At 56.9% G+C, this 24,714-nt stretch overlaps 2 protein-coding genes across 5 annotated transcripts; both read left to right on the forward strand.

Annotated features, from left to right (window-relative positions):
* The first annotated feature begins 224 nt into the window (after nt 1–224).
* On the forward strand, nt 225–17,476 carry SIRT2 (sirtuin 2). 3 transcript variants are annotated; one of them, XM_041735975.1, is made up of 16 exons: nt 270–368; nt 1,222–1,268; nt 4,240–4,288; nt 4,532–4,645; nt 7,402–7,443; nt 7,601–7,707; nt 7,802–7,858; nt 8,156–8,224; nt 12,940–13,069; nt 14,839–14,898; nt 15,179–15,234; nt 15,354–15,430; nt 15,515–15,566; nt 16,333–16,403; nt 16,525–16,591; nt 16,715–17,476. In XM_041735975.1, the coding sequence occupies exons 1-16, from the start codon at nt 353–355 to the stop codon at nt 16,874–16,876; spliced, it is 1,176 nt and encodes a 391-aa protein (XP_041591909.1). In that variant the 5' UTR covers nt 270–352; the 3' UTR covers nt 16,877–17,476. The 3 variants fall into 3 exon arrangements, with proteins under 3 accessions (XP_041591898.1, XP_041591909.1, XP_041591906.1); XM_041735964.1 differs by lacking the exon at nt 1,222–1,268 and having other exon boundaries at nt 225–368; XM_041735972.1 differs by lacking the exons at nt 270–368; nt 1,222–1,268 and adding an exon at nt 1,309–3,810.
* Nucleotides 17,477–17,765: 289 nt separating this feature from the next.
* On the forward strand, nt 17,766–24,308 carry RINL (Ras and Rab interactor like). 2 transcript variants are annotated; one of them, XM_041735949.1, is made up of 12 exons: nt 17,766–17,799; nt 18,882–18,970; nt 19,182–19,325; nt 20,909–21,011; nt 21,255–21,327; nt 21,414–21,478; nt 21,708–21,857; nt 21,948–22,379; nt 22,714–23,031; nt 23,268–23,399; nt 23,531–23,703; nt 23,786–24,308. In XM_041735949.1, exons 5-12 carry the CDS (start codon nt 21,284–21,286, stop codon nt 23,840–23,842), a joined length of 1,371 nt encoding a protein of 456 aa, XP_041591883.1. In that variant the 5' UTR covers nt 17,766–17,799; nt 18,882–18,970; nt 19,182–19,325; nt 20,909–21,011; nt 21,255–21,283; the 3' UTR covers nt 23,843–24,308. The 2 variants fall into 2 exon arrangements, with proteins under 2 accessions (XP_041591883.1, XP_041591873.1); XM_041735939.1 differs by having other exon boundaries at nt 17,782–17,799; nt 19,166–19,325.
* The last annotated feature ends 406 nt before the right edge of the window (nt 24,309–24,714 follow it).

A 24,714-nucleotide genomic window follows, 5' to 3' on the forward strand; every position in this document is an offset into this window, starting at 1 on the left:
CCCCCTTGGCTCACCCAATCAGAATGACCTAAAGAGCACACGCCCCGCCCCCTTACCACACAGTGACCATTCAGAGTATTCAGACGGACTGCGGCTCTCTACCCATTCCCACAGTTTCCGGCCGCCCTTGACCAACATGGCTGCCTGCGCGGAGCCCTCTGGGACTCGTAGTCCCGCCGTCCGTGTCTTCCTAGCCCGAGAGCGGCAGGCGCCGCTGTACGAAAAGCCTGTATGCATCCTCGATGACTGCTGGGAGTCGTAGTTCTCTGCCCTGTCTCTGCCCCTCCTGTTTCCGGTGCCGTCACGGGACAGAGCAGTCGGTGACAGCCCCGAGGGCCCCCGCCCCGCGCCCATGGCCGAGCCGGACCGTGAGTCGGGGGCCCCGGTGGGAGGGTCGGGTCGCACCGGGGCCTGGCTGAGGGCTGCAGGCCCCGGGGCCCGAGGACCGGCGTGGTGGGGCTGGAGACGGGGGCTGCATGGCGGGCAGTGGGAATCGGGGCGGGGGTGCGGGGTCGTTGCTAAGTGATCCATCTTGCCAGGCTGGTGGGTTTCTGGGTCGCGAGATTGTAAGGGTCCGTTTGCTACGTCCCCCAAGTTACTAATGACCGCGTGTTTCTCGCACCTCGGTTGCTGAGGACCCTCGTTGCTAAGGACTTAGGTTGCCGCGGCCCCGGTTGCTAAGGGTACCTGGTTGTTAGGGGGAACTGTAGGATGCTCGGGGACCCCTGGCGCCCCCTCCTGTCTCGTCCCTCTAGTTCCTGTGCCCCTCCTAAACGTGCTGTCCCCACTGCACCTCCTTTCCTAAACCTCTCTGCTAAGAGTATTTTCTTTCCTCTCTTCCTTTTTTAAACTTCCCTCTGTTTGTAAACCCTAACCCTCCCTGCACACACACGTGCTCACACACACTCACTACTGTTTACTTCCTCACCTCTAAGTCTTCCTCCATGCCTGTAGGCTTTACTTTCTCCTCCCTCTCCCAAACCTTCCTGCCCCAGCCTCTGTCTCTCACTAACCACTTCTCCAGACAGCACTGTCTATCCTAATAAGATCTGCTTTTCCCCATCGCCTCCCTCCCTCTGCTCAGCTTTTACCACCACCTCCCACCCCAGTATAATTAGGTTGGTGGGTCTTCTTGCTCCCTGCCCCTCTGCTTTGAAGCCCTTTATCCCCACTTAACTGTGCCCCCCACTGTAACCACGTCTGCTCCCCCTCCTCCCCCAGCCTCTGACCCTCTGGAGACCCAGGCAGGGAAGGTGCAGGAGGCTCAGGTGAGATTTGGGGAAGGGTGGAGGGAAGGAGAGAAATGGACGTGTTCCCACACCCCACACTCTGGGGGGGGTGGAGGTGGCAGAGGGGAGACAGTTACCCCAGGGCCCTCAGGGCATTACCCCAGCCCCTTGCCCCCACTCCTGGTTCGGCCCCCTGGGAATGGTGAATTCCGGGGACTGGCAGAAAAAGCTGTGCGCCCTCAACTCCAGACCTGCCCTCCCTGACTTTTCTGTTTCCTTGCTCCCTACCCTTACCCTTTCTGAACCTCATTTATGCTGGGCATGGAAGAGACAGGCATCCAAGTTGGTCCTTGAACGCCCAGATCCCACGGACAAGTGACTAGAAATGACCCTCCAGAGTGATTATGAAAGTAGCTCAAGGCAGAGTAAACTTTGTGAGGGTCAGCAGTTTCCAGCCGGTCCGTTCCCAGGGCAAATCCACAGGCCGGTCCAGGAGTCAGATTGAGGTACAGACACATGACAGTAAGTGAAGAGTGACTTAGAAGTTTCTTAGGCACAGTGAGAAATGGCGTTCCACGCAGAGTGTACAGCTTGTACCAGGACTGGGAGGGGGGCACGAAGGGTGTGATGTGGTCAGTGGTCTGGTAGCTGGGGGTGGTTAGCTAATTATATTTGAGGTTAGCATTTATTGAGCCGGGTACTCCACCCAGTGCTCTGTGTACATCGTAGCATTTCACCTCCCCAGAATCCCTGTGGTGGTGGTAGTGGGGGGGGCAGTGCAAGGCCTACTGGGGCCATTTCACAGATGAGGAATCTGCAGCAGAGCTGTTCTGTAACTTGTCCTCTGGCCCCCCAACTAGAAGAGCAGGGACTGCTTTGCAACCCACGGCACCCAGCACGTTGCCTTCCAGACGCTTCAGGAAGAGGTAGCCAGGCCACCTCACGAAGACTTGAAGGCCCCAACCAGCACCTCCAGCTCCCCCTTAGGCCCAAGTCGCTCTCACATGCTGGGCAGGGCCCTCGAGTCCTTCCACAGAGGCTCACTGTCTGCAGCCTGAAAGAACGCCAACCCCCCACAGACGCGAGCTCACAGTTCAGATGTAGGGCAGCACAGAAGCTGTGATGAAGGCACCTGACAGATGCACAGAGGGCCACACTGAGGGTCTGAAAGCTTCCTGTCAGGCCAGGGCTTCTCCCTTGCCTGGCTCCCGGGGCTCAACCGCTGCCACAGAAAGTTTTAATGTTAAAAAGGGATCCTCAGTCCCAGCAAGAGAGATCCGAGGATATAAATTGCAGCATTGTCTGCGATGGGGCAACCCTGGAAACAGCCCAAGTGGCTGTCAGTAGGCGGGTTAAATGAACTATGGCTCATCCCTACAATGCAACACTATGTAGCTTTTTTAAAGAATGAGGTGGATCTATGGTATATTGTTCTGCGGAAGATGCAAGGTGCAGCATTGTACTGTGGCATGACCCATTTCTGGAAAAATAACGAGTTTTATATGCAGAGAAAAAAATCTAGAGTAATTACCACTGTACTGTTAATAGTGGTTATGGTGACTGCGGTGGGAACGGGAGGCGAGTGCCTCGAGTCATACATCGTCTAGTGGTCAAAGCTTTTGCAAAGCTTATAGAAAATTTTAAATACATTTGGAAGGGCGGTTCCCGTTCAAAAAAGGCTTGGAGCCGGAGCAGAGAATGATGGGGGACGGGGTCAGTGGAAGGGTTTTAATCAGGGGAGTGCGTTGGTCAGAATTGTGTTTTTGTGAGGTCCGTTGCAGGGCCCAGCCCTGGTGTAGCGCACAGCAAGTATCCATTCGATCAGTGGTGGATAGTTCTGGAGCTCCTGCCAGGGGCCAGACCCCATTCTCGGTGCTGGGCGTCCACTGGTGAACATGAAAAATCCCTGCCATCCTGGAGCTGACATCAGGGCGGACTCCATACATGTTGATGATCAGATGGTCAGACTGGAAAAGCCAGTGAGAGGGGTGCTTGGGGCGGAGGGGGTGGGCTGACACAGCCAGGCCATCACCCGGAGGGCAGTAGAGTCAATCAGAGGTAGGGACTGAGGCTGGGAGCTTAGGGAGGAGGCCAAGACCGGGCCCCCAGAGAGAGGACAGGCTGGGCCAGGGAGAGCCTTAGGGAGGGGACCCATGATGGTGGGAGGGCAGGAGAGGGAGACAAAGACTGGGGGACAGAAACCACACTGAGTTGGGGCCTGGGAAGAGGCCAAGGCCAGTCTGAGATATGGCGGGAGAGAGAGGCCAGGGTCACTTAGGGGGAGGCATCCAGTGGGCTGCGGGAACCTCGGATCTGGGGACTAAGAGGTGGCATGATCAGTGCCTAGGCCAAGACCTTGGGCACAGATGAGGCAGCTAGCCCTGGAAAGGTGGAGTGAGGACGGAGGGAGGGCCCAGGACCTTCTCAGACCTGCCATCTGGGAGCCTGACTCAGGAGAAGTTAGATAATGACATGGAGTCGAGATGGCAAGGCGGTGCCCGGGGCTTCCAGCAGGAGGGCTGAGGACCCTGGGGTGAGGACTGAGGCCTTTCCACTGGCATCATTCACAGGAGTGACTTTGGTGAGGAGGGCAGTGGGCCCACGCCACGGGGGACAAGCAGGGAGGCAAGGCGAGGACGTGGACACCGGGCCATGTCTGCACGCTCTTACCCCACCGGGTGCTGCCCTGAGCGCCTCTGTGGGTTGACTCGGTTCATCTCAGATAGCCCCTCAGGCTGTGCCCTTGCCTCTGAGCTCCATTTCCCAGATGAGGAGCATCAGACTCAGAGCAGCAAAGAACTTAACGCTCCTCAGGAGTCGCAGGACCAGGTTTCCAACCCAGGCAGCCCAACCCAGAGCCGAGGCACACTGGCTCCCCCACCGCCTCTCACTTCCTTGGACCCACTCCCAGCCAGAGCCTTTCCCCACCAAACCGGGGTGCCACCCTCCCCTCTCCTCCCTCCCTAACCCCGCTTCTGGGGCCTGGTCACCCCACCCCCACCTCTTCCAGGACTCAGATTCAGATACTGAGGGAGGAGCCGCTGGCAGAGAGGCAGAGAGTAAGTATCCTCCTTGGGAGAGGGGTTCTGGGGGAGCGGTTTAGGGCAGGGATAGAGTTGTTACCTGTCACCTCCACTGCGGTTGACATTCAAAGCATGCAATACTAGGTGCAATGCCAGCGACTAGAGGTCCCTGGTTGCGGGAGGGTGGGGGATCCCAGGGCTGGGGCAGGGGGCACTCGCGGCCCCTGTGCACCGCGACTGAACACCCACCCTGATGTTCTTTCTCTGCTTTTTGGCCAGTGGACTTCCTGCGGAATTTCTTCTCCCAGACACTGGGCTTGGGCACCCAGAAGGAGCGTCTGCTGGACGACCTCACCCTGGAGGGGGTGACCCGCTACATGCAGAGCGAACGCTGTAAGTCGTGGCCCTGCTTCGTGCCACTTTCCCCACTCCTGGCCCCAACTGGCTTCTCAGCCACCACCACCTGACCCATCACACCTTTTGCTTCCAAGTAACAAACCCAACTCAAAAATAGCTTATGCCCAAAAAGGAGTATCGATCCTGTAACTGAAATCCGGCGTTAAGCATGGCTGGATTCAGAGGCTTCCACATTGTCGAAAATCTTAACCTTGTCTGGCGCTGCTTTCTGTGTTGAGGTGGAGGGGGCTCCTGGCAGTACCGAATGCCAGTTGCACCAGCTGAGCGCCTCCTTCCAGTGGTTCAAGCAAAAGGGCCAAGAATGGTTCCAGTTGGGCCACGTTGCGTCACACTCCTACCTTAAACCAATCTCCGGGTTTCTGCTTGGCCAGACCTGGGTCACACTCCCATTGCTGACTGGCCAGGCCTGCTGGACAGAATGAAGCCAATACCAGTAGTAATCACCCCATGGGACTCTTAGGGGTGCCACCCGTGAATATAAACGTAAATGCCCCAAAAAAGACCCAGAGCAGAGCAAGAGCCACGTGCCCTGCGATGACTATCACAGGAAGTGTGTTTCAGGGGTGGGATGTAGGTGCCTCTCCACTAGGTCACCACGTCATTTCTATTTCTTGCTGCAAGTTGAGGTCATCAAAGTCTGAGAAACCGGGCCTCGGCAGTCCTTAACTAGAACAATCGACCCTTTGAGGGTCCTGAACGGCCTTTTGTTGAGGACGTCTTCTCCCGTTTCCCTGTCCTCCAGCTGCTGCCGGCTCCCTGCTCAGGCGTCCAGGCTTGCTGCCCTGAGCCCCCCTCTCCCGGGCCAGGCCAGGCAGCCATCTGCAGACATCTCCTCCCCTATGAGGACACAGGCAGTGGCCACAAAGCTCTTGTTCCTTCTGTCCTCCTGCACTTGGGTTTGGGAGCAGTTTGGGGGCAGTTGGTTAACAGGAGTTAACTGAGCCCTCACCATTTGCCAGGCTCCAGGCTAAGCACTGGATAGGCATCCTCTCCTTTGATCTTCACACTGTACCTTTGAGGTCATTATAGGAATGATCTGGACAGAGGAAGGAGTGGAGGCACAGAGAGGTTGTGAGTTGCTGCAGGGTCACACAGCTGTCAGGATTACACCCCCCCCCAGGCTCCCCTAAATCCAGAGCATGCTCCCTCCCACGTGGCCCCTGCTAGGTCCAGCTGAGCCTGGTCCGATGGCATTCTTAAGACAAAGCCAAGGCCTTTATAACCCTTGCTGTCCTCTTCACACAGGACACCCCAGAGGCACCCAGTTCAGGGACCCCACACTTGCGCCTGTCTATCAGCTGACGGGCAGATGCCAGGGTACCGCGTGGCAGGCCTGCCCGCCAGCAGCTGATGAGGCAACAGGGCTATTTCTGCACAGCCCCGTGTGTTTGTGAAATGATTCGACTCCTACCACACCTTCCCATCTTTTTTTCTGAAAGCCAGGGGAAAATGGGGGAACGAAATGCTTCTACGCGTACAAACCCTGGGTGTCAAGAAGTACAATTGGCTCAAAGAATAATAGCAGACACACATATAGTGTGTGCTCAGTGCCAGGTACTGATCTAAGCTTCACGTGAATGCATTCATTCTCTCGACAGCCCCGTGAAAGCGGTACTATAATTGTGCCCATCTTATTTTTTTTTAATTTTTATTTATTTATGATAGTCACAGAGAGAGAGAGAGAGAGGCAGAGACACAGGCAGAGGGAGAAGCAGGCTCCATGCACCAGGAGCCCGACGTGGGATTCGATCCCGGGTCTCCAGGATCGCGCCCTGGGCCAAAGGCAGGCGCCAAACCGCTACGCCACCCAGGGTTCCCTGTGCCCATCTTACAGAGCAGGAAGCAGAAGCCCAGAGGGGAGATCTGAGCTAAGACCCCAGTCCCCCCCATTGCCCCCCACTGGTGAACAGGAGAGCCAGCATCTAAAGCCCCCTTATCTACCTGCTTGCTGTTCATCGGGTGAGGGCCGAGAGTGGCAAATCTTTAGTCTTCACCTGGAAATTCTCAGACTCCTGGTGGCTGCTGTGTGTTTGATCATAGAGGAAAGGAATATGCTAAAGGAACATGCTAGAAATAGATGGTCATTCAAGATTGTGTCCAAAAGGGCACCCGGGTGGCTCAGCAGTTAAGCGTCTGCCCTTGACTCAGGGCGTGATCCCGGGGTCCTGGGATCGAGTCCTGCAATGGGCTCCCCATGGGGAGCCTGCTTCTCCCTCTGCCTGTGTCTCTGCCTCTCTCTGTGTGTCTCTCATGAATAAATAAATTCATTTAAAAAAAAAAAAAGATTGTGTCTGAAAGGTGAGGCGAGGCCACAGATTTTTACAATAACCTGTAGCTCTTCCGGGGTTGGGGGTACCCCCTCCCCCAGCCCTCTCACCAAGAGCTCATGTGTTTTTGTCTAGATCTAGTTAGGAGGAGAAACTTCTCTCCAAGTGGTCTTTTCTCGAATCTGTCCATGTTGGTATAATTTGAAACAGGGGATTCCTCATCCCCACGCTGGCTCTTCCACCAGCGGACTGTGCGATCCTGCCTCTACCTGAGCCTTGGTTTCCTCATCTGTAAAATGAGGGTGTTAACACCACCCACCTCAAGATGCTGGGGAAGACCCTTCGTGCATCTGAAACGTCAGCCGTGGGCCTGGCACTGAGTCAGGGGTGTCAGGGGCTATGATGGGCGGCGTTAACTTGGGCCTGAGCGTACGGTCATGTGACGCCTACCCTCCTCTTCTCCAGGTCGCAGGGTCATCTGTTTGGTGGGAGCTGGGATCTCCACGTGTAAGTGCCAGCCCTCCCCCCACCAGATGCCCCCACATTGGGGGGCCCTCTTCCAGGGACTGGAGGGAGCTGTGCCTGGGCCCTTGACAGGGGGTTTGAGGGGCTATTGATGGGGCCAAGGCTCTTACCCATCGCTCCCTGCCTCTGCCCCCACCAGCCGCCGGCATCCCTGACTTCCGCTCCCCATCCACGGGCCTCTACGCCAACCTAGAGAAGTACCACCTTCCCTACCCAGAGGCCATCTTTGAGATTGGCTACTTCAAGGTACGTGCCCCCCAGGCAGGGATGTCTAATGGTGGGGGCCACAGGTTCGCCTGGCTCTGGGTGCCCACCTGCCCTCCGGTTCTCTCTCCCACAGAAACACCCAGAGCCCTTCTTCGCTCTCGCCAAGGAACTCTATCCTGGCCAGTTCAAGGTAAGCTGTTTTTTGCCCAGGTGATGGGAAAGCTTGAGGGGTGACAGGCACAGGAAAGGCTTCCACTGGGACCCTTCTAACAGATGTCACGTGGTCACCAAGTACATGGGCTCTGGGCCACCTGCTCCCTCCTTTCCCATTCTTGTGACCTGGCACCTCAGTGTTTCCGTCTGTGAAATGGGGATAGGGATGCTCCCAAGGCCAACAGGATGGTTCTGTGACATAAAACGACAACGTGGCGACATGTGGCAAAGGTGCCCCATCATGCTCAGCATTGTCCTGCTTGCTCCCCTCCAGCCAACTGTGTGTCACTACTTCATCCGGCTGCTGAAGGAGAAGGGGCTGCTGCTGCGATGCTACACACAGGTAGGCGGCCGTGGACATCCCCGGGAGGAGCAGGGCTGGCCGCAGGTGTCCTGGCCCCTTGGGCCCCAAGGGCCCGGGCTGCTGATTCCTAACCGTGTGACCCACAGTAAGCCCCTTACCCAGCTCAGCGTCAATTTCCCCTTCTGGAAAGCAGAGACCAGAACAGCTTTGCCCTTTGGTACATGGTGACATGGCAGTGAGCTCCTCCTGGGGCCATCCTGTGCGTAGTGAGAAAGGGCCTCACGTCGGAGAGGCCACCGCTGGCGAGGTGGGTTTCATGTTTGGTGAGGGTTTGCAGCAGACGGGCACAGAGTGAGTGGGTCTAACGAAATCAGGACACTGTGACCGTGTTCCCACTGGTAGATATGGTCTTAAGGAAGGGGCATCTTTTGATAATTTGCACAAAGGCCTGATATGGGCCATGGGCCATGGCTCATCCGTGTCAGGTGCTGAGCCAAGGGCCTCGTCCCGGGCTCTCCGGCAAGAATGGCTCACATTGTTGGCTTCTGGACTAATCAGCAAGATATTTTCAGGGACTCGCACCCCTTAACTGTAAACAGTGCGCCTCTACCTTTGTTCTATGAATATGTGTTTTGTGAACAAGCACTGAAATTATATAGTGGGGACGAAATTATATAGTGGGGACAGCAATGTCATGCCATAACTGATCCCTTGGGAGTGCCCAGGTGGCTCAGTCGGTGGAGCATCCGACCCTTGATTTCAGCTCAGGTCATGGTCTCGGGGTTGTGGGGTAGAGACCCGCATCAGGCTCCACACTCAGCAGAGAGTCTGCTTAAGATTCTCTCTCTCCGTCAGCCTCCCCTCTTTGTGCTCATTTTCTCTCAATAAATAAATAAATAAATAAATAAATAAATAAATCTTTTTTAAAAATGATACCTTAGAACCCAAAATTATCAAAGACAGGGAATCCTTGGATATAAATGGGCGTTCTAATATTTTCTTCCTGCACCTGGCAATTTGGAGCCTGCCAGCCTGGGAAGCTGCCACCAGGGGGAGGATGAATTTGTTTTAAGTCCCAGATTTCTCAAACCGGAACAGGAGCTCCTGCCCAGGGCTTGCAGTGGTGGTGGCCTGGGAAGGGACAGCCTCTCCTTCCAGGAGGACCCCCACTCAAGATAAACCTGACCTTTCTTCCCAGAGTCCGTTTTATCCACGTGACTCAGACATGGTACAAACAGCTCACTCCAAGCCGAGGGCCCCCTGTGCACGATTTCATGACATCAGCCCCACGGCCCTGTGTTGTCATCTTCCGTCATGAGTGTTTACTGAGCGCAAACCCCATGCCAGGCCCTGCTGGCAGCAACATCCCTGCCCTCCTAGAGCTGATAGTCTAACGAGGGGAGAGAGACAATGGACAAGACGGGGTTGGTAGCACGTCCAGTGTGCCACGATGTCTGTGGAGCACCATTAAGCAGGAAAGGGGAACTGGAAGTGCTGGGGTGGGGGGGGGCGGTGCCATTGTCAACAGGTATCAGAGAAGGCCTCACCAAGAAGGGGACATTTAGACAAAGACCTGTAGGAAGGGAAGGAGGGTGACATGGGATCATCTGGCCGGGAGAGTGTGTTCCAAGCAAAGGGAACAGCCAGGGCAAAGGCCCTGAGGTGAGACTATGTGGTGTGTTCGAGAAGCTGGATCCGGGTGAGCAGGAGAGAATGGAGGAGGCGAGCTCAAGGAGGGGGACAGGGGCTGACCTTGTGGGATCCTGGGGCCAAAGGAAGGGCTGAGTGAGATAGAGCCACGGGAGGGCTCTACGTGGGGTGGGACGGGGTGACCTGAGCCAGGCATCCCTCTCTGGCTGCAAGTAGGGGGCTGATGGGGAGGGCGGGGTGAGGAAGGGGGTCCTGTGATGTCCAAGTAGAAGAGGCTGGAGGCAGGGGCCAATGAGGGGAGAAGTGTGCGGGTCACGAATCTGCTTCAAAGGTGGAGCCATGTGAGGCCGAAGCCTCCGCCCCAGCACAGAAGCACGCCGACGGCGGGCTACCTTCTCGTGAAATCCAGCATCAGTGCACTCTGGGGGCCGTGGGAAAGGTGCAGGCATCCGTCCCCTCCCGGCAATAATTAATGCACGCATTTAGCTACACATACGTCATCAAAACGTATGTTTTGAGGCCTATTACAGAAAACAGAGGCAAAAGTGGAAAAAAAGTTCCACTCTCATGTTTCAAGAAACCATTTTGTTGTTTTGTTTTGTTTTGTTTTGTTTCAAACTTGTCACCCTCTCCGTCAACCTCAGCCACTTTTTGAGTCACTGACCCAGTTTTCTGGAACACACTGTCTTCACTTCTTTCCGAATTGTGATGATGTGGCACTTCTGAAGCTATGTACGATAGCTATTTTTATCTCCAGATACAAGTCTCCATTCAAACATGAGAACAGTTGCCCTGTTCGTTCAAGCCCCTGTGATCTCCACAGCAAAGCAGCTTATCGTCCTTTTAAATATCTGCATGGCCTTTACCCGACACATAGGGCTTTCTCTCACTTAACTTCCTGTGTGGAAGACCCTTCCATATCCACACCCACATAGCAGCTTCCTGCTTGCTCTTTTCTTTTCTTTCTCTCTTCCTTTTTTAGGATTTTTTAAAAAGATTTTATTCATTTATTAATGAGAGACACACAAAGAGAGAGGCAGAGACACAGACAGAGGGAGAAGCAGGCTCCATGCAGGGAGCCCGATGTGGGCCTCGATCCCGGGTCGCCAGGATCCCACCCCAGGCCAAAGGCAACGCTAAACCGCTGAGCCACCTGGGCTGCCCAGGATTTTATTTTTAAGTAATCTCTCCACCCAACGTGGGACTTGAACTCACAACTCCAAGATCCAAGAATCGCACAGTGAACCAGCCAGGCGCCCCCGACTTCATGCTTTTTCAAAGCTGCCATTGCCTTCGTGTCCATCAGGGGGACACAGTGTTTTAAAACAAAAAGGGACCCAAGGTTTAAAACACGAGATTTCAGATGAAAATCCAGACTCCAGGCTCCTCTTGCAGATTGAGAAGAGCTGGCTACACCCCACCCTGCCCCGCCCGAGGTCCTCCAGAGTCAGGGAGCGCTGGGCTGGAGCTGGGGGGCCACTGCCCACTGTCACCATGCCCTGCTTCGTGCCACACACCCCAGCCACATGTCACTTGCCGTTTACCATCATGTGCTCATGACCCTTTGTCCTTTAGGAGGGGGCTTCCTGGGGCCATACTCCCCAGCCCCCAGCCTCTCTCCCCTAGCTGGCTTCTCATATCACAGGGGTGCCTGGGTGGCTCTGTCTGTTAAGTGCCTGCCTTCAGCTCAGGTCATGATCCCAGGGTCCTCGGATTGAGTCCCACATGGGGCTCCCTGTTCAGTGGGGAACCTGCTACTCCCTCTGCCTGCTGCTCCCCCTGCTTGTGCACACACTCTCTCTCTTTCTCTCTCTCTTTTTCTCTTTCTCTCAAATAAATAAAATCTTTCCAAAAAATATTCTATACATAGGGAAACAAGTACACACATTCATATATAGTTTTCCCACAGCCCTTGTTCTCCTGAGCCTTTTAACCTCTTGGAGGGATCATTTCAACATCAGGACACACAGGTCAGCCTCGTTCTTTTCCAATTTGTGGTTTCTTTATCAAAAGTGGCCTCAGACTAACAGAGGCATCTGAGTGGTTCTTGTACATGCTATACAATTATTTGCACGCACACTGCTTACTCATGTGTGAGGGAGTCAGTAGACTGAGTCAAGTCACAAAGGCAAAACTAAAGCAGGGGGAGGAGGAAGGGGGAGAGCTGCAGGGAGTGTGGGAACAGTGGCTCTTGTCTGCCCGTTGGGGGAACAAGCTGATCGCTGGCAGGGAGCAGAGAGAGCAGTGGGGGCCGTCTGCCCTTGAAAGAGAACCCTTTCGGTTGTTCACGGAGTCTCGGGGAAACCGTGCCGGGGCGGCTGGGGGCTGCATGTGACCGGCCATCTCTGGGTGGCATGTGCCCATGTGCCCCGTCAGCACCTGCCTCTGCAGCATTCCTCACGGGCCAGCAAAAGCTGCTCCCGAGGGGCTGCGTGCTTTAAGAAAAATGAGAGCGCTCATATGTCTATATGGAAGAGAAGAACAGCCTGGCTGGTTGAAGGAGGGATATACCTGCGTCTGAAAAGAATGCGATTACTGTGCCATCTCTGAAACAGACCGTAGTAAGAAACCCTACTGCTAATTAGGAAAACAGTGATTAAAACCAAATAAACCCTCCCGATTCACTTATTTCTGTTAATGCTTGGCCAGGCCTGCCATATCCAGCTGCGCAGGTTGGCTACTGCACAAGGACGCCACACCTGAGGGGGCTCTATCTACAGCAGAGACATTGTAGGGCTTGTTCATGAAGGCCAACAAATTTCTGGCAGGTGGCACTAACGTCGTGTGGTCCTAACAAAACAAATTTTCTGAAAAATGGAAACAAAGTGGCCCGATAATGCGGAAAACCTCCATATGGGCTGATGGTGGCCGTGGGCCTGGGCTCACAGATGTATGAGCGTGGGCCCCGCCGTTAAGCATCTGTGACTTTTACGCTTCGGTGGCACCATGAGAATGAGCGGAGGGCTTTACGGGCACACCCTGCCCCTCGCTTCTCCCTCGCTTCCTTCTCCCTCTGTCCCATTTGCTTCTCTTCGCAGCGCCCTGCTCCTGCCCCTGAGGAGCGCGGCTCGCTGCTGAGCCTTTCCCCCCACCTCTCCCCGCAGAACATAGACACCCTGGAGCGGGTGGCCGGGCTGGAGCCTGAGGACTTGGTGGAGGCCCACGGCACCTTCTACACCTCGCACTGTATCAGCCCCCTGTGCCGACGGGAGTACCCGCTCAGCTGGATGAAAGGTGAGGCCCTGGAGGTCATCCACGAGGGCGGATGCCCTCCTGCCTCCCGACGGCTCTCCGGCGCCAAGATCAGGGGCTCCATGCTGTGGGCTCCAGTGGTGTCCTTGCTCTGTGGCCCCCTGAGATCTGAGGCAGCAGCGGGGTCTGCAGCGGGCTCCCAGCACCACCTCACAGCTGGGTTATTAGGGGAGCAAGGTCCAGACCCAATTCAGCCGCACGCAGAGATGTGTGTTGGCAGAGAGGTCGCCGGACAGCCATGCAGTCTGTTCTGTGGGGTCTGAGGCCCCGGCCCTTTGTCCTTTGAGGGGCTCTGATCTTACCTTACAAGAAGGGCCCACGGAGGGAGACACAACTGCACTCTAATCCGTACCTGCCCAGTATGGCAGCCGCTGCCACATGTGGCTCTGGAGCGCTCACAGATGTCACTACCGTGACCGGTGGACTGAATGTTTCATTTTCCATCATTTTTATTAATTAAAATGTTAAAAGCCACATGTAGCTATGTGCACCATACTGGACAGAACAGGGCTGGAGGCCCCGGATCCGATGGTCCGTTAGTCAGATGCAGGCAAGCATGTTCCGTGGAGCGTGGAGCTGGACGTAGGCCTGGTTAGGGACAAAGGCAGGGGGGCCGGTGGGGGGACTGTCCCGAGGGGTCCAGACAACAGGGCTTGTCAAAGTCAGCGTCCCCGTCCATGGAAGGGCAGAGTGTCCAGAAAAGGGGGGAACTATTCCTCCGGCCCACATTTCTCGAATGCCATTGAGAGCCTTTGTCTGACATCCATTGTGCTCCCGAGAAGCCACACATTTCACCCATGGAAAGCCATTTCTGACATTCTTTATGCTGGTTTCACAAAGCCTCTGGTGTTCATGTGAGACAGGGACAGCTGCAGCATTTGTGGTGGGGCCTCTGGAGCGGGGCCTTTCTGCCAAAACGCCAGCTGACCGCCGCTGGGGTGAGGCTTCCAGAATAGCTCAAGTGCGCGCAGCTGGGGGTAATGGACGAGGAACACGACCCCATTGTGTGTCACTTACAGCAAGAGTGTGCGCATCCCCCGCAAAATATCATGCTGTCCGTGCCAAAATAGTCTAAAGTGAATCGCAGACATTAAAACGGGGCTCTTTAAATACCTGTTGAAGGAATGAATGAATGAACAGTTGAACAAATGAGCTAGGATTCTGTGGGGTGCAAGTGACAGCATGTTTCAAGCTTCCTTCCTTAATAAGCAATCAGGAGCATGATCGTCATAAGGATGGTGGTGTGTGTGGGGGGGTGTCTGTCCCAGAACCCAAGGATGGTGGGCAGCTGGGCCTAAGGATGTGTCCCCATCCCAGGATCGTCTGCAATGTCTTCCCTCTCTGTCACCAGGCCTGGGGCTCACCAGGCCTCTCACCCAAGATAAAATAGAACTGCCCCCAAAGACCCCTAGGGGAGCTTTATTGCCCATGTTGGGGGGTGGGGGGTGGGATCCAGTTACCCCTGTAAAGGGCAAGCATCTGCTCATTCATCTGTCCTTGTGTTTATTCATTAAATCATAGACGTGACCTGGTGCTCGGAGCCCCCCATGCCCTCCACCCCGGAACCCGGGGCGATGGGTGGGGGGAGGTAAGGGGCAGCTCTCTAAGGAGGGAGGGCCTTCGTGAGCAGGGCACACCCCCAGGAGGCCCCCCAGCGACCAAGGTGTGCGTGGACCGTGAGGGCTGGCTGCAGCCCCAGACCCTAGCCCAGAGTCGCTTACCTCCTCTCCCTTCCTCTTCCCCACGCCCAGAGAAGATCTTCTCCGAGGTGACTCCCAAGTGTGAGAAATGTCACAGCGTGGTGAAGCCTGGTGAGCCTTGGGGCCAAGGAGCAGCCTGGATGGACTTGGGCTGGGAACCCCGGCCCTCCACGAGCCCCTGACCGGTGCCCCAAATCTGTCCCCGGGAGAATGGGTCCTGTAGCCCCTCACCTGCGCCCGCTACTCTGTAGCTCCCACCCCAGCCCCTCGGGTCAGCCTTCTGCTGCCGCCTGTTCTCTCTCTCATTCTGTCTCTCGCTCTCTGACCCTGTCTCTGCCTCCCGATTCACTTGCTCTTTCTGTCTCTGTGTCTGTCCGTCCGTCTGCCTCAGACATCGTGTTCTTCGGCGAGAACCTCCCAGCAAGGTTTTTCTCCTGCATGCAGTCAGTAAGTGCCCCCCCCCCAGGTAGGGGAGGGGTAGCGAGCTGCAGGGCAGGGGTGTGGGGGGAGGCAGCCTGGCCCCTGCTGAGCCTCTGGGACCCTCACTGACCACCCCCCCTCCCCAGGACTTCCTGAAGGTGGACCTCCTCATCATCATGGGTACCTCCCTGCAAGTGCAGCCCTTTGCTTCCCTCATCAGCAAGTAGGTTGGGTTGGGATTGGGGGGTGCTGCTGGGGCCGGGGGTGGCCAGGACAGACCCTTACCACTGAGCTCCCCATCCCCCAGGGCGCCCCTCTCTACCCCGCGCCTGCTCATCAACAAGGAGAAGACTGGGCAGGTGAGTTGGCTTTTATGTGAGCCCCCCTCTGTCTTCTCTTCCTCCTCCTCCTCCTCCTCTCGGGGGTCCCACATTCCCTTTCACTGGCTTCCTCAGAAACTGAGACCCCTCAGCTCAGAACTAGGTGCTCTAGAACCCGGAGGGGTCAGATTCCAGGCCACCTGGATCTGATTCTACAAGCCCCGGGGTCCCTCTGGCCCCTTCTGAGCAAGTGAAGTAACTCAAAGCAGCTTAAGCCAGAACAGGACTGCTGGGCTTTGGGTGAGTGAGGAGTCAGGGTGAGCAGGCCCCAGGGCCCACAGCACAGCGTGAGGAGACGCCCACTCCCGCTTTCGGCTCTCTTCCTGAGGTGGCCTCCCTCCCTCATCCCTCATCCCTGCGGAGGGGTGGTTCCTCGAACAGCCAAACACTCCATGTGCCAGCCACTGTTCTAAGCATTGTCTGTCTGGTTTGATTTGTTTTATTTTATTTTGTATTTTTTAATTTTAAGTAGGCCCTATGCCCAACATGGGGCTCAAACTCACGACCCTGAGATGAAGAGTCACATGCTCTGCTGACTGAGCCTGCCAGGCGCCCCGTAAGCGCTTTCTAAGTATTAACCCGCTGACAGGACAATGCCAGGAGTGGCTGGTAATCGCCCCCACTCTACAGATAAGGAAACTGAGGTTTGGAGAGGCCAGGTCACTGAGTGAAGTCACAGAGCAGGGAGCAGCCCCAGGCCACCTGGCTCCAGGCTCTGTGCTCTGAGCTCCCCTCTCCCCCACAGACTGACCCTTTCCTGGGGATGATGATGGGCCTTGGAGGAGGCATGGACTTCGACTCCAAGAAGGCCTACAGGTGAGTCCTGGGCCTGCGAGGGTCACAGCAGAGGTGGGAGGGAGGGCATGAAGGCACGCGGACTGGGAAGAGTGGGCAGGGGCCTGGGACAAGCTGAGAGCTCTGACTCTCCCACCCATAGGGACGTGGCCTGGCTGGGTGACTGTGACCAGGGCTGCCTGGCCCTTGCCGACCTCCTCGGATGGAAGGTAAGGAGTCTAGGTGACCCCGGCCCACCCGGAGCCTGTCCCCAAACCCCTGCCCCACAGGTCCTGTGTGTGATCCCATGATGCACAGTGACCTCTGACTTCTATGAACTTTGCCCCCTGCAGAAAGAACTGGAGGACCTTGTCCGGAAGGAGCATGCCCGCATAGATGCCCAGGCAGGGTCAGGGGCCCCCAACCCCAGCACTTCAACTTCAGCTTCTCCCAGCAAGTCTCCACCTCCTGCCAAGGAGGAGGCCAGGACCAAGGAGGGAGAGAAACCCCAATGACAGCTGCCTCTCCCGGGCAGGATGCCCAGTTCCTTTGGGACAGCAGAGCCCCAGCCAGCCCTGGCCCCCTCTAACTTGCAGCTCTTGTCTGGGGAGCTCAGAACATTTCCCCAGTCTCTTAACCACTCCCGCTCAAAACTGGGGCCCCAGCCCCCTGACCCTGGTGAACCTCTAACATCGCCCAGGGGCCGAGGCCTGGGCAGCCCATCTGTAACAGCCCGCGCGGTCTCTAACCACCCGCGGGGACGGGGTCAACCTCCCCTAATCTCTAACTGCTCCTGAGGCCAGGGCTGCCTCTAAACACCTAACTGTTCTGGACAGGGGCCCCAAGGGCTCCCCAGGGCTCCCCAGAGCCCTCTGGGCTCTCTACTGCTCCTAGGACAGCCTGTGGCAAAGTAGACCAAGTCTACCCTGGGTGGAGTGTGGAGCCTCCAAACGTAACACACTCTGGGGGCAGCTGAGCCTGAAGGCCTCCCAACTCTGTGCCTCCCACCACCAAAGTGGGTGCTGGGCCCCTTCCCTGGGGACCCACTTCCTCCGTGGGGAGGGGCAGATAACGTTGCTTATTGGATACAAAATAAAAGTGAAAACAACTAACAATCAGTTGTCTGGCGTCCCTGTTCCTTTCCGTGGGCACCCAGGGACGCAGAACACCTCCAGGCTCTCATGGGGAACAGCAGGGGGGTAGACAGGGGGCCCCAGGGGCTGCGAGAAAGCCTCGGGGCTCTTAGCCCTGGACCCCCAGACTACCAGAGTCCCCTCCGTTGGAGGCCCTTCACCTAAGGCCGGAGCCCCGAAAAAGAGAGGAAGGTTGATTTCAGATCCCCCCAGCCCCGCCTCTTCCCCCGCCCGCCCGGCTTCCTCTCTCTCTGGTGAGGAACACTTTCACTTCCTGCTACTCCAGGCCTCCCCTCGGAGAACAGGTAGGGGTCCCCCGGGACCTAGCCGGCAGCATCAGCCCCCACAGCCTGTCTTTGGTGTCGGGCTTCTGCACCCATCCCGCCCCGCCCAGCACCGCCCGCCGCCCCCTCCACCACCTCCGGTGGGACCCAGGAGAGCATCTGCCTCCCGCCCCACCCTTCCCGCCTGCTCTCCCCTGGACGGGCACCTGCCCTTCCTAAAACCCCGGGTTTCTGCTCAGCGGCCTGATTGATTTGCTCAGCTGGCTCCTACCCGTCTCCTGTACCAGCCCAAGCAAGAATGGAAGCCCCGTGAGGGCAGGGGCCTGTTCTGCCGTCATCGTGTCCCCAGGGCACCCAGTCTGGGCCTGTGCTTATAAAGTATTTGTGAGGCGCACACCTGAATGGCCCCAGGGGTCCCACTCCTGGGACTGCTGCAGGGAAAACACTCAACATTGCCCACCTCGAGCGATCACTCACGCTAGCTAGGGCTGTGTGCCTGCTTACGAGAGTTGAGGTCCGACGGACAGAGGGACGGATGTGTTATAGGGCAAAAAATAAAACGCCGACAGTAAGATCTAGGGAGCAGGTGTTATGGATGTTGCCTGTAAAATGCGGGTTTTCTGAATGTTTGAAAGTGTTCATAAATAAGATGTTGGATGGGGGAATATTTGAGGGCCCCTCTGTGGCCTGGGAAGGGAGGAGGAGGGGCTGCCGTATGAGACATGTCATATTTCCCGAGTGCCTGCTGTGGGCTGAGCGCTGTCCGGGCGCTGGGTTTGGGCGAAGTGGTTTTCCAACTGGCCCACATCTGTATTATGGCAGCACTGGTTGTCAAAATCTGAAATATTTCTGTGCCACTCGGTAAACAGCTGTCAGTTTGGGGCCTCCCTTACACCCCTGCCCTCCCTGCCAAGACACATCGGCCTCCCTCCTGGGATCCCCAGATCTCCCCACTGTCCGGTGACTAAAGAATTAACACCTGGCACGGCCAGGGGCCTTGGGTCCGTTCTGATCGGTCAGGGTTTAGGCTATATTGGCTGTAAACATGTTGAATATTACCCCTGGGTTGGAGCAACCTTGAGCCTTATCTCCCTCCCTGCCAGGGGCCAGACCATGGCTTGCTGGCCTCGCATATCCTGAAGATGGCTCAGCTGGAGGACGAGGCCCCTGCACGCCCCATCAATGCAGAGAGGTGAGGGCTACTGGGGCTGGGGTCTCCCCACTCCTGCCCCTGGATTCAGAAGCCTCTTCCACCCAATGCGCACCCCCCATATAGACCCCGAATCCCATCTCATCCCTGGGCTACCTCTTCCTGCGCCTTTGACCCCACCTTACCGTCCAACTGCGCACCTCTAACCCCTGGTCTCCTGGACCCTGCATGTCCCAGACCGATTCTGTCACAGGTGAATGGAGTGGGTGAGACCCCCATAGGGGTCCTGGGGACCCCAGAGCCACTGCTTCGCCTGTGGAGGACATCGGGGGTGTGGCAGGTCCCAGAGCTGGACACACAGGATGCAGAAGCCCTTCTTGAGCTGTGGCCACCGGGGGTGAGTACTCACAACCAGGGACCTTCTCTGACCTTCCCCATGCGGCCGTGGATCAGCCCGGACTCTGCCGGTTCCCCGTGACCGACAACATAAACCAGGCAAACCAAAAAGGCCACCGACTGAGTCAAATAACTGAAACACCCAGAAGTAAAGGGAATTTCAAGAATGCCTGGATCTTGAGCATGAGGGAACCTGTCCGTTTCTCCCCATCCCATTTCTTGGCTTTGCTTCAGCTGTAGGGAAAGCCCAATGTTTGGGGCTTCGAGGAACGGGCAGGATCTTGAGCATGAGGGAACCTGTCCGTTTCTCCCCATCCCATTTCTTGGCTTTGCTTCAGCTGTAGGGAAAGCCCAATGTTTGGGGCTTCGAGGAACGGGCAGGCGTTCTACAGTCGCTTAGGCAAACGGCATTTATCTTTGTAAGACATTCAGAAAGGCAGCCTGGGCTCTAGCTCAGTAGCTCTAGTGACGTCAAGGCCTGCTTCTCTGCCATTCTCTTGGATTCCCTTCACGGTTGCCCGGTGGCTGCCCCAGGTCCAAGCACATGTGTGCGCTCCAGGCAGGAGGAAGAAAAAGAAGCACCAGTTGCACCAGGAAAACCAAAAGCCTTCGCAATCGATTCCATATATATGGATGGGGCCACGGTGGCAATATTTTTTAAAGCTCACCTGGGATGGGGATCCCTGGGTGGCTCAGTGGTTTAACGCCTGCCTTTGGCCCAGGGTGTGATCCTGGAGTCCCGGGATGGAGTCCCACATCGGGCTGCCTGCATGGAGCCTACTTCTCCCTCTGCCTGTGTCTCTGCCTCTCTTTCTTCTCTCTGTGTCTCTCATGAATAAATAAATAAAATCTTTTAAAAAAAATAATAAAGCTCACCTGGGAGTTATAAAAGCCAGAGGTGAGAAATGCCGCCTACCTACATCATCATCCGTCTTCTCCAACCGAGCAGATTATGCTCAGGACAAAGCTACAGTCCTGCAAGGAATAGGGGGTGGACTTGGATAAGACCACTAGCAGGTCTACGCAGCTTCCTTCTCCAGGGAGCTCTGTCCTTGTGGTGGCAGAGATGTGTGTTCCCAGCTCAGGGCCATATCCCTCAAGCTTAGCAAAGCCAGTATAAATAGAGGCCTCCTTCCAAAGAAAGAGGAAGCAAAAATCTTGTGGAAGATTTCCATTGGCTGGGTTTGATTCACACGCCCATCTCTAAACCAATCACAGTGAGGTGAGAAAGTACTGTCACCCTATTGGCGAGGTCAGGTCATGGGACCAACCCTAGGGCTTGAGGGGAGTTAGTCCCACCCACAGGAACCAAGGGAGGGAGCAGATTTCTTTAAAGGAAGTTTGGGGTGTGGAATCCAAAGTAAGGGAAATGGATGCTGGGCAGGCCAAAGTAACAGAGATTTGTACAGATCCTCTTCAAGATGATCTTTGCTTCAGGGCGCCTGGCTGGCTCAGAGTGGGGGATTCTTGGCCTTGGGGTTGTGAGTTTGGGCCCCATATTGGGTGTAGAGATTACTTAAATAAGTAAAACTTAAAAAAAAAAAAAAAGCTGACCTTTGCTACCCTCGCCACCCCACCCCCTAGAGTTTCCTGGTCACAGGATACGACCCTAGCCAGGTCCTGGTGTTGAGGACAGGAGCTTCGCGAGGAGAAGTCCGCACCTACCAGATCCAGAAGCTTCCTGGAGGTGAGGAGCCTACCCCCAGTTTCCAGCCCACAGCAAATTTAGTCAGCTTTGCTTCCAAAATATCTCCCAAATGCTATTTGGTGCCATAAGTGGGATGCAGACATAAAGACACAGGAAAAGATGGGGACTCTAAGGGGTAGACATTTCCCTGTGTTGAAGATCCTTTGGGGGATTGCAGGACTGAGGAAGAGACTCCCACCCCTCACCTTTTCTTCCTCGCCCCTTGTTTCCCTCCACCCCCAGGTGTGTCCCTGAAATACTCTAACCTCTGCATGCCAGACCTGCCCCATCTCCTGGCCTTCCTTTCAGCCAGCAGGTACAGGTCACCCGTCAAAAGGGCTAAGGAGGATCCATCCCTAAGACATCCCACCCACACCGCAGCTCGCCCTTATCTTTTCTCAGGGATGTTTTGCCCAGAACTCTGCTCTTGCCCCCTCCCACTCTAAGGCCTGGAGACCAACACGCAGGTGAGGGGTGGCTCCCTAAGGGAGCGGGAAGCCACTTTCCGGGTTGCTTGGTCTGGGAGGATGGCACTTCAGGGAGAGAGCTGTGGGAGGCTTGACCCCTGGGCCTGAGTGACAAAGGGCCGGGGACCAAGCCAGTAATGAGGCTGGGAATTAGGTCTCCTGGTGCCCTGAAGGAACCAGGGGCTGGCTCATTGGACATCTGGGATGCCTCGGTTATGCTGGTCCCCAGGTCCTCTGCAGATTGGTGGTGTCCAACTCAGCATGTCGGAGAGGGTGCTCTCCGTGGTGAACAAGCTCTACGTGGAGACCCACAGAGGGTGGAGGACGGAGCAGATGCCGCCAGAGACACCTCCAGAAACTGCAGAAAGACACAGATCAGGTTAGCTGGGTGGGACAGGGCCCTGGGCCCCTGAGGGATGAGGGAGCCACTACCACTGTTCTGTGGGGCCAACTGTCTCCTCACATCCAGCCCCCAGGAACCCTGCCCCTCACAGGGTCTCATGGGTTGAAGGCCCACTCAGCCCAGAGGTGCACCATGCTGGGCCAGCTCTGGCCAGCCTGGTGGAGGAGACAGAGAAGGAGGACAAGGATGAGAACGAGGACGAAAATGAGGACGACTTCAGAGATGAAGAGAACGAACCAGAGGATGTGCTCACCCATCACATCCAGGCTCTGGCCAGGGCCCGGGGCAGCTACGTGGGCAGGCAGTTCCAGGGCCTGAGGGCGCGTCTCACCTCAAATGCCAGAGGCCCCCACAGGCCTGGGGACCCAGCCACAGAGCTGCTTCAGGATGTGCGGCACCTCCTTACTGACCTCCAGGATCACTTATCAAAGGACCCCGACGTCAGGGCTGTTTTTGGGAGCCTGGGGCCTGGGACCCCCCGGAAGGACGACGGTCTTGGTAATAAGGAGGACTGGGAGGGAATTTATGGCCATTCCCTGAACCCACTCGGGTTCTCCTTTGCCACCTCTTGGCGCTACGTGTGTGTCCGCAGCCAACTTCTTTCTCTCCGTCTCTGTGCGCCGTTGGCCTGTCCACTCGCACACCTCTGCCTCCATATAGGAGCTCCTGTTCCGCTCACTCTGCTCATCTCACACGTCCGGGCTCCCCCTTCCACACGTGTTCTCACCCACGTCTACACGTGCGGGTGGCCAGAAGCCGGGAGGGGGTCGGCGGAGGGAGGGGGCGCGCAGCAGCCGGCGCCCCTTCGCTCAGCCACCCCAACCCGTCGCAGGCGCCGCGGTGGAGGCGGCCTTGTGCCGGGCGGTGCTGGCGCCGCTGAAGCCCGCCCTGTGGACGCGACTCCGCACGCTGCGGGCCGGGGAGCTGCGGCGCCTGCGGCAGCGACAAGTAGCCCTGCGGGCGGGGGCGGGGCCTCCGGGAGCCCAGGGGGCGGGGCTGGCGGGGCAGGGCCCCGCCCCCGCCCTGCGGAGCCGCATCCACGCGCGCCTGGCGCACCTCCACGCCGCCTGCGCCCCACGCCGCAAGGTGGCGCTGCTGCTGGCCGTGTGCAGTGACGTCTACGCGGGCCTGGCTCGGGGCGAGAACCAAGGTAATGGGGGCTTCCCTGCGTCCCCCTGGATGCGCGGTAGCTTGAGGGGCGCGGGAGCCCGGGGGGGGGGGCGCCCGTGTGCACGTCGAGGGGAGAGGGTGGCACGCTCCGGCGGGCGGCTTGGGATCTGGTAAGGGGCGTGTGCACCCCACCAGGTGGAGGGGTAGCCAGCGCCGCGAGGTCCTGGGGATGGGCTGCAGGCGCCTGCACGCCCCCATGCACCGTCCCTCCGCCAGAGCCGCTGGGGGCCGACGCCTTCCTGCCCGCGCTGACGGAGGAGCTGATCTGGAGTCCGCACATTGGGGAGACGCAGCTGGACGTGGAGTTTCTCATGGAGCTGTTGGATCCCGACGAGCTACGGGGAGAAGGTGGGCCCCGCCCCGGGACGCCGGGACCCAACGGGGCGCCCCCGGGCCCGACGGCCTCGCCCGGCGGCAGGGGGTGGAGAGGCGGACGCACTGCGGGCCGGGCTGCGCCGACCGCCCCTTCCTGTCCGCAGCCGGGTACTACCTGACCACGTGGTTTGGGGCGCTGCACCACATTGCGCACTACCAGCCCGACGCCAGCCGCGCCCCCCAGGGGCTCAGCTCCGAGGCTCGCGCCTCCCTGCGCCAGTGGCACAGCCGGCGGACGCTGCACAGACAGGACAGACAGAGCCACGACGGAGCCCAGGTGACCGTCCCTCCGGACTGCGGGGGGCGGGGGGCGCTGGACCCGTTGCCTTTCTGACCCAGGCTCCTGCCCCTCCGCACAGGTCAGCCTGTCCTTTGAGGAACCGTGGGTGAGAGACCCTGTGCCCAGAGACCAGTGACGATCAGGGGTCTCAAACCCTCCTGCTCTCCAGGCAAGATTCCAGAAGCACCAGGACAGCACCGACTTCTGGTTGGTTTAGGTGCAGGGGAGTAGCTGGGGTTCCCAGGAACAGACCCACCCCTGGCCTCTGCATCGGCTGCTCCAGCTTTCTGGAATCCCCTTCCCTGGTATCCGTATTGCACTTTCCCTCCATTCCTTGGGTCTTTAGGCAGATGTCCCCTCTCAGTGAGGCTCTCCCAAACACCCTCTGTAAAGGCCCAGCTCCTCTGACTTGACCCTCCCTGGGGTATCCACCTCCTAATCCCCAGAATCTGTGAATATGTTACCTTACATGGACAAAGGGACTTTATGTATGTGGCTAAATTAAGGATCTTGATATGGGGAAATAATTCTGGGTCATCCTGGTGACCCCGTATAATCACAGGAGGATTTAATATATGTATTAAATATATTATTTTATATTATTATGTATCCTTATATAGTAATATATGTTTTTATATAAGGATATAAGAGGGAGAGGCACTTGGGTGGTTCCGCAGTTGAACGTCTGCCTCTGGCTCAGGTCGTGATCCCGGGATCCTGGGATCAAGTCCCACATCAGGCTCCCCACAGGGAGCCTGCTTCTCCCTCTGCCCATGTTTCTGTGTCTCTATGAATAAATACAATCTTAAAAAAAAAGATATATAAGAGGGAGGCAGTAGGGTCAGAGAAAGAGATGTGATTCTGCAAGGAGAGGTCAGAGTGATGTGGTTGGAAGCCAAAGTAGGCACCCTCTAGAAGCTGAAAAAGACAATTGGATTTTCCCCTGGAATCTCCAGAAGACTCAGCCTTTGATTTTAGGCCCTAAGAGTACTATTTTGAACTTCTGAC

This window comes from Vulpes lagopus, chromosome 2 (assembly GCF_018345385.1).
Source record: "Vulpes lagopus strain Blue_001 chromosome 2, ASM1834538v1, whole genome shotgun sequence".
Lineage (NCBI taxonomy): Eukaryota > Metazoa > Chordata > Mammalia > Carnivora > Canidae > Vulpes > Vulpes lagopus.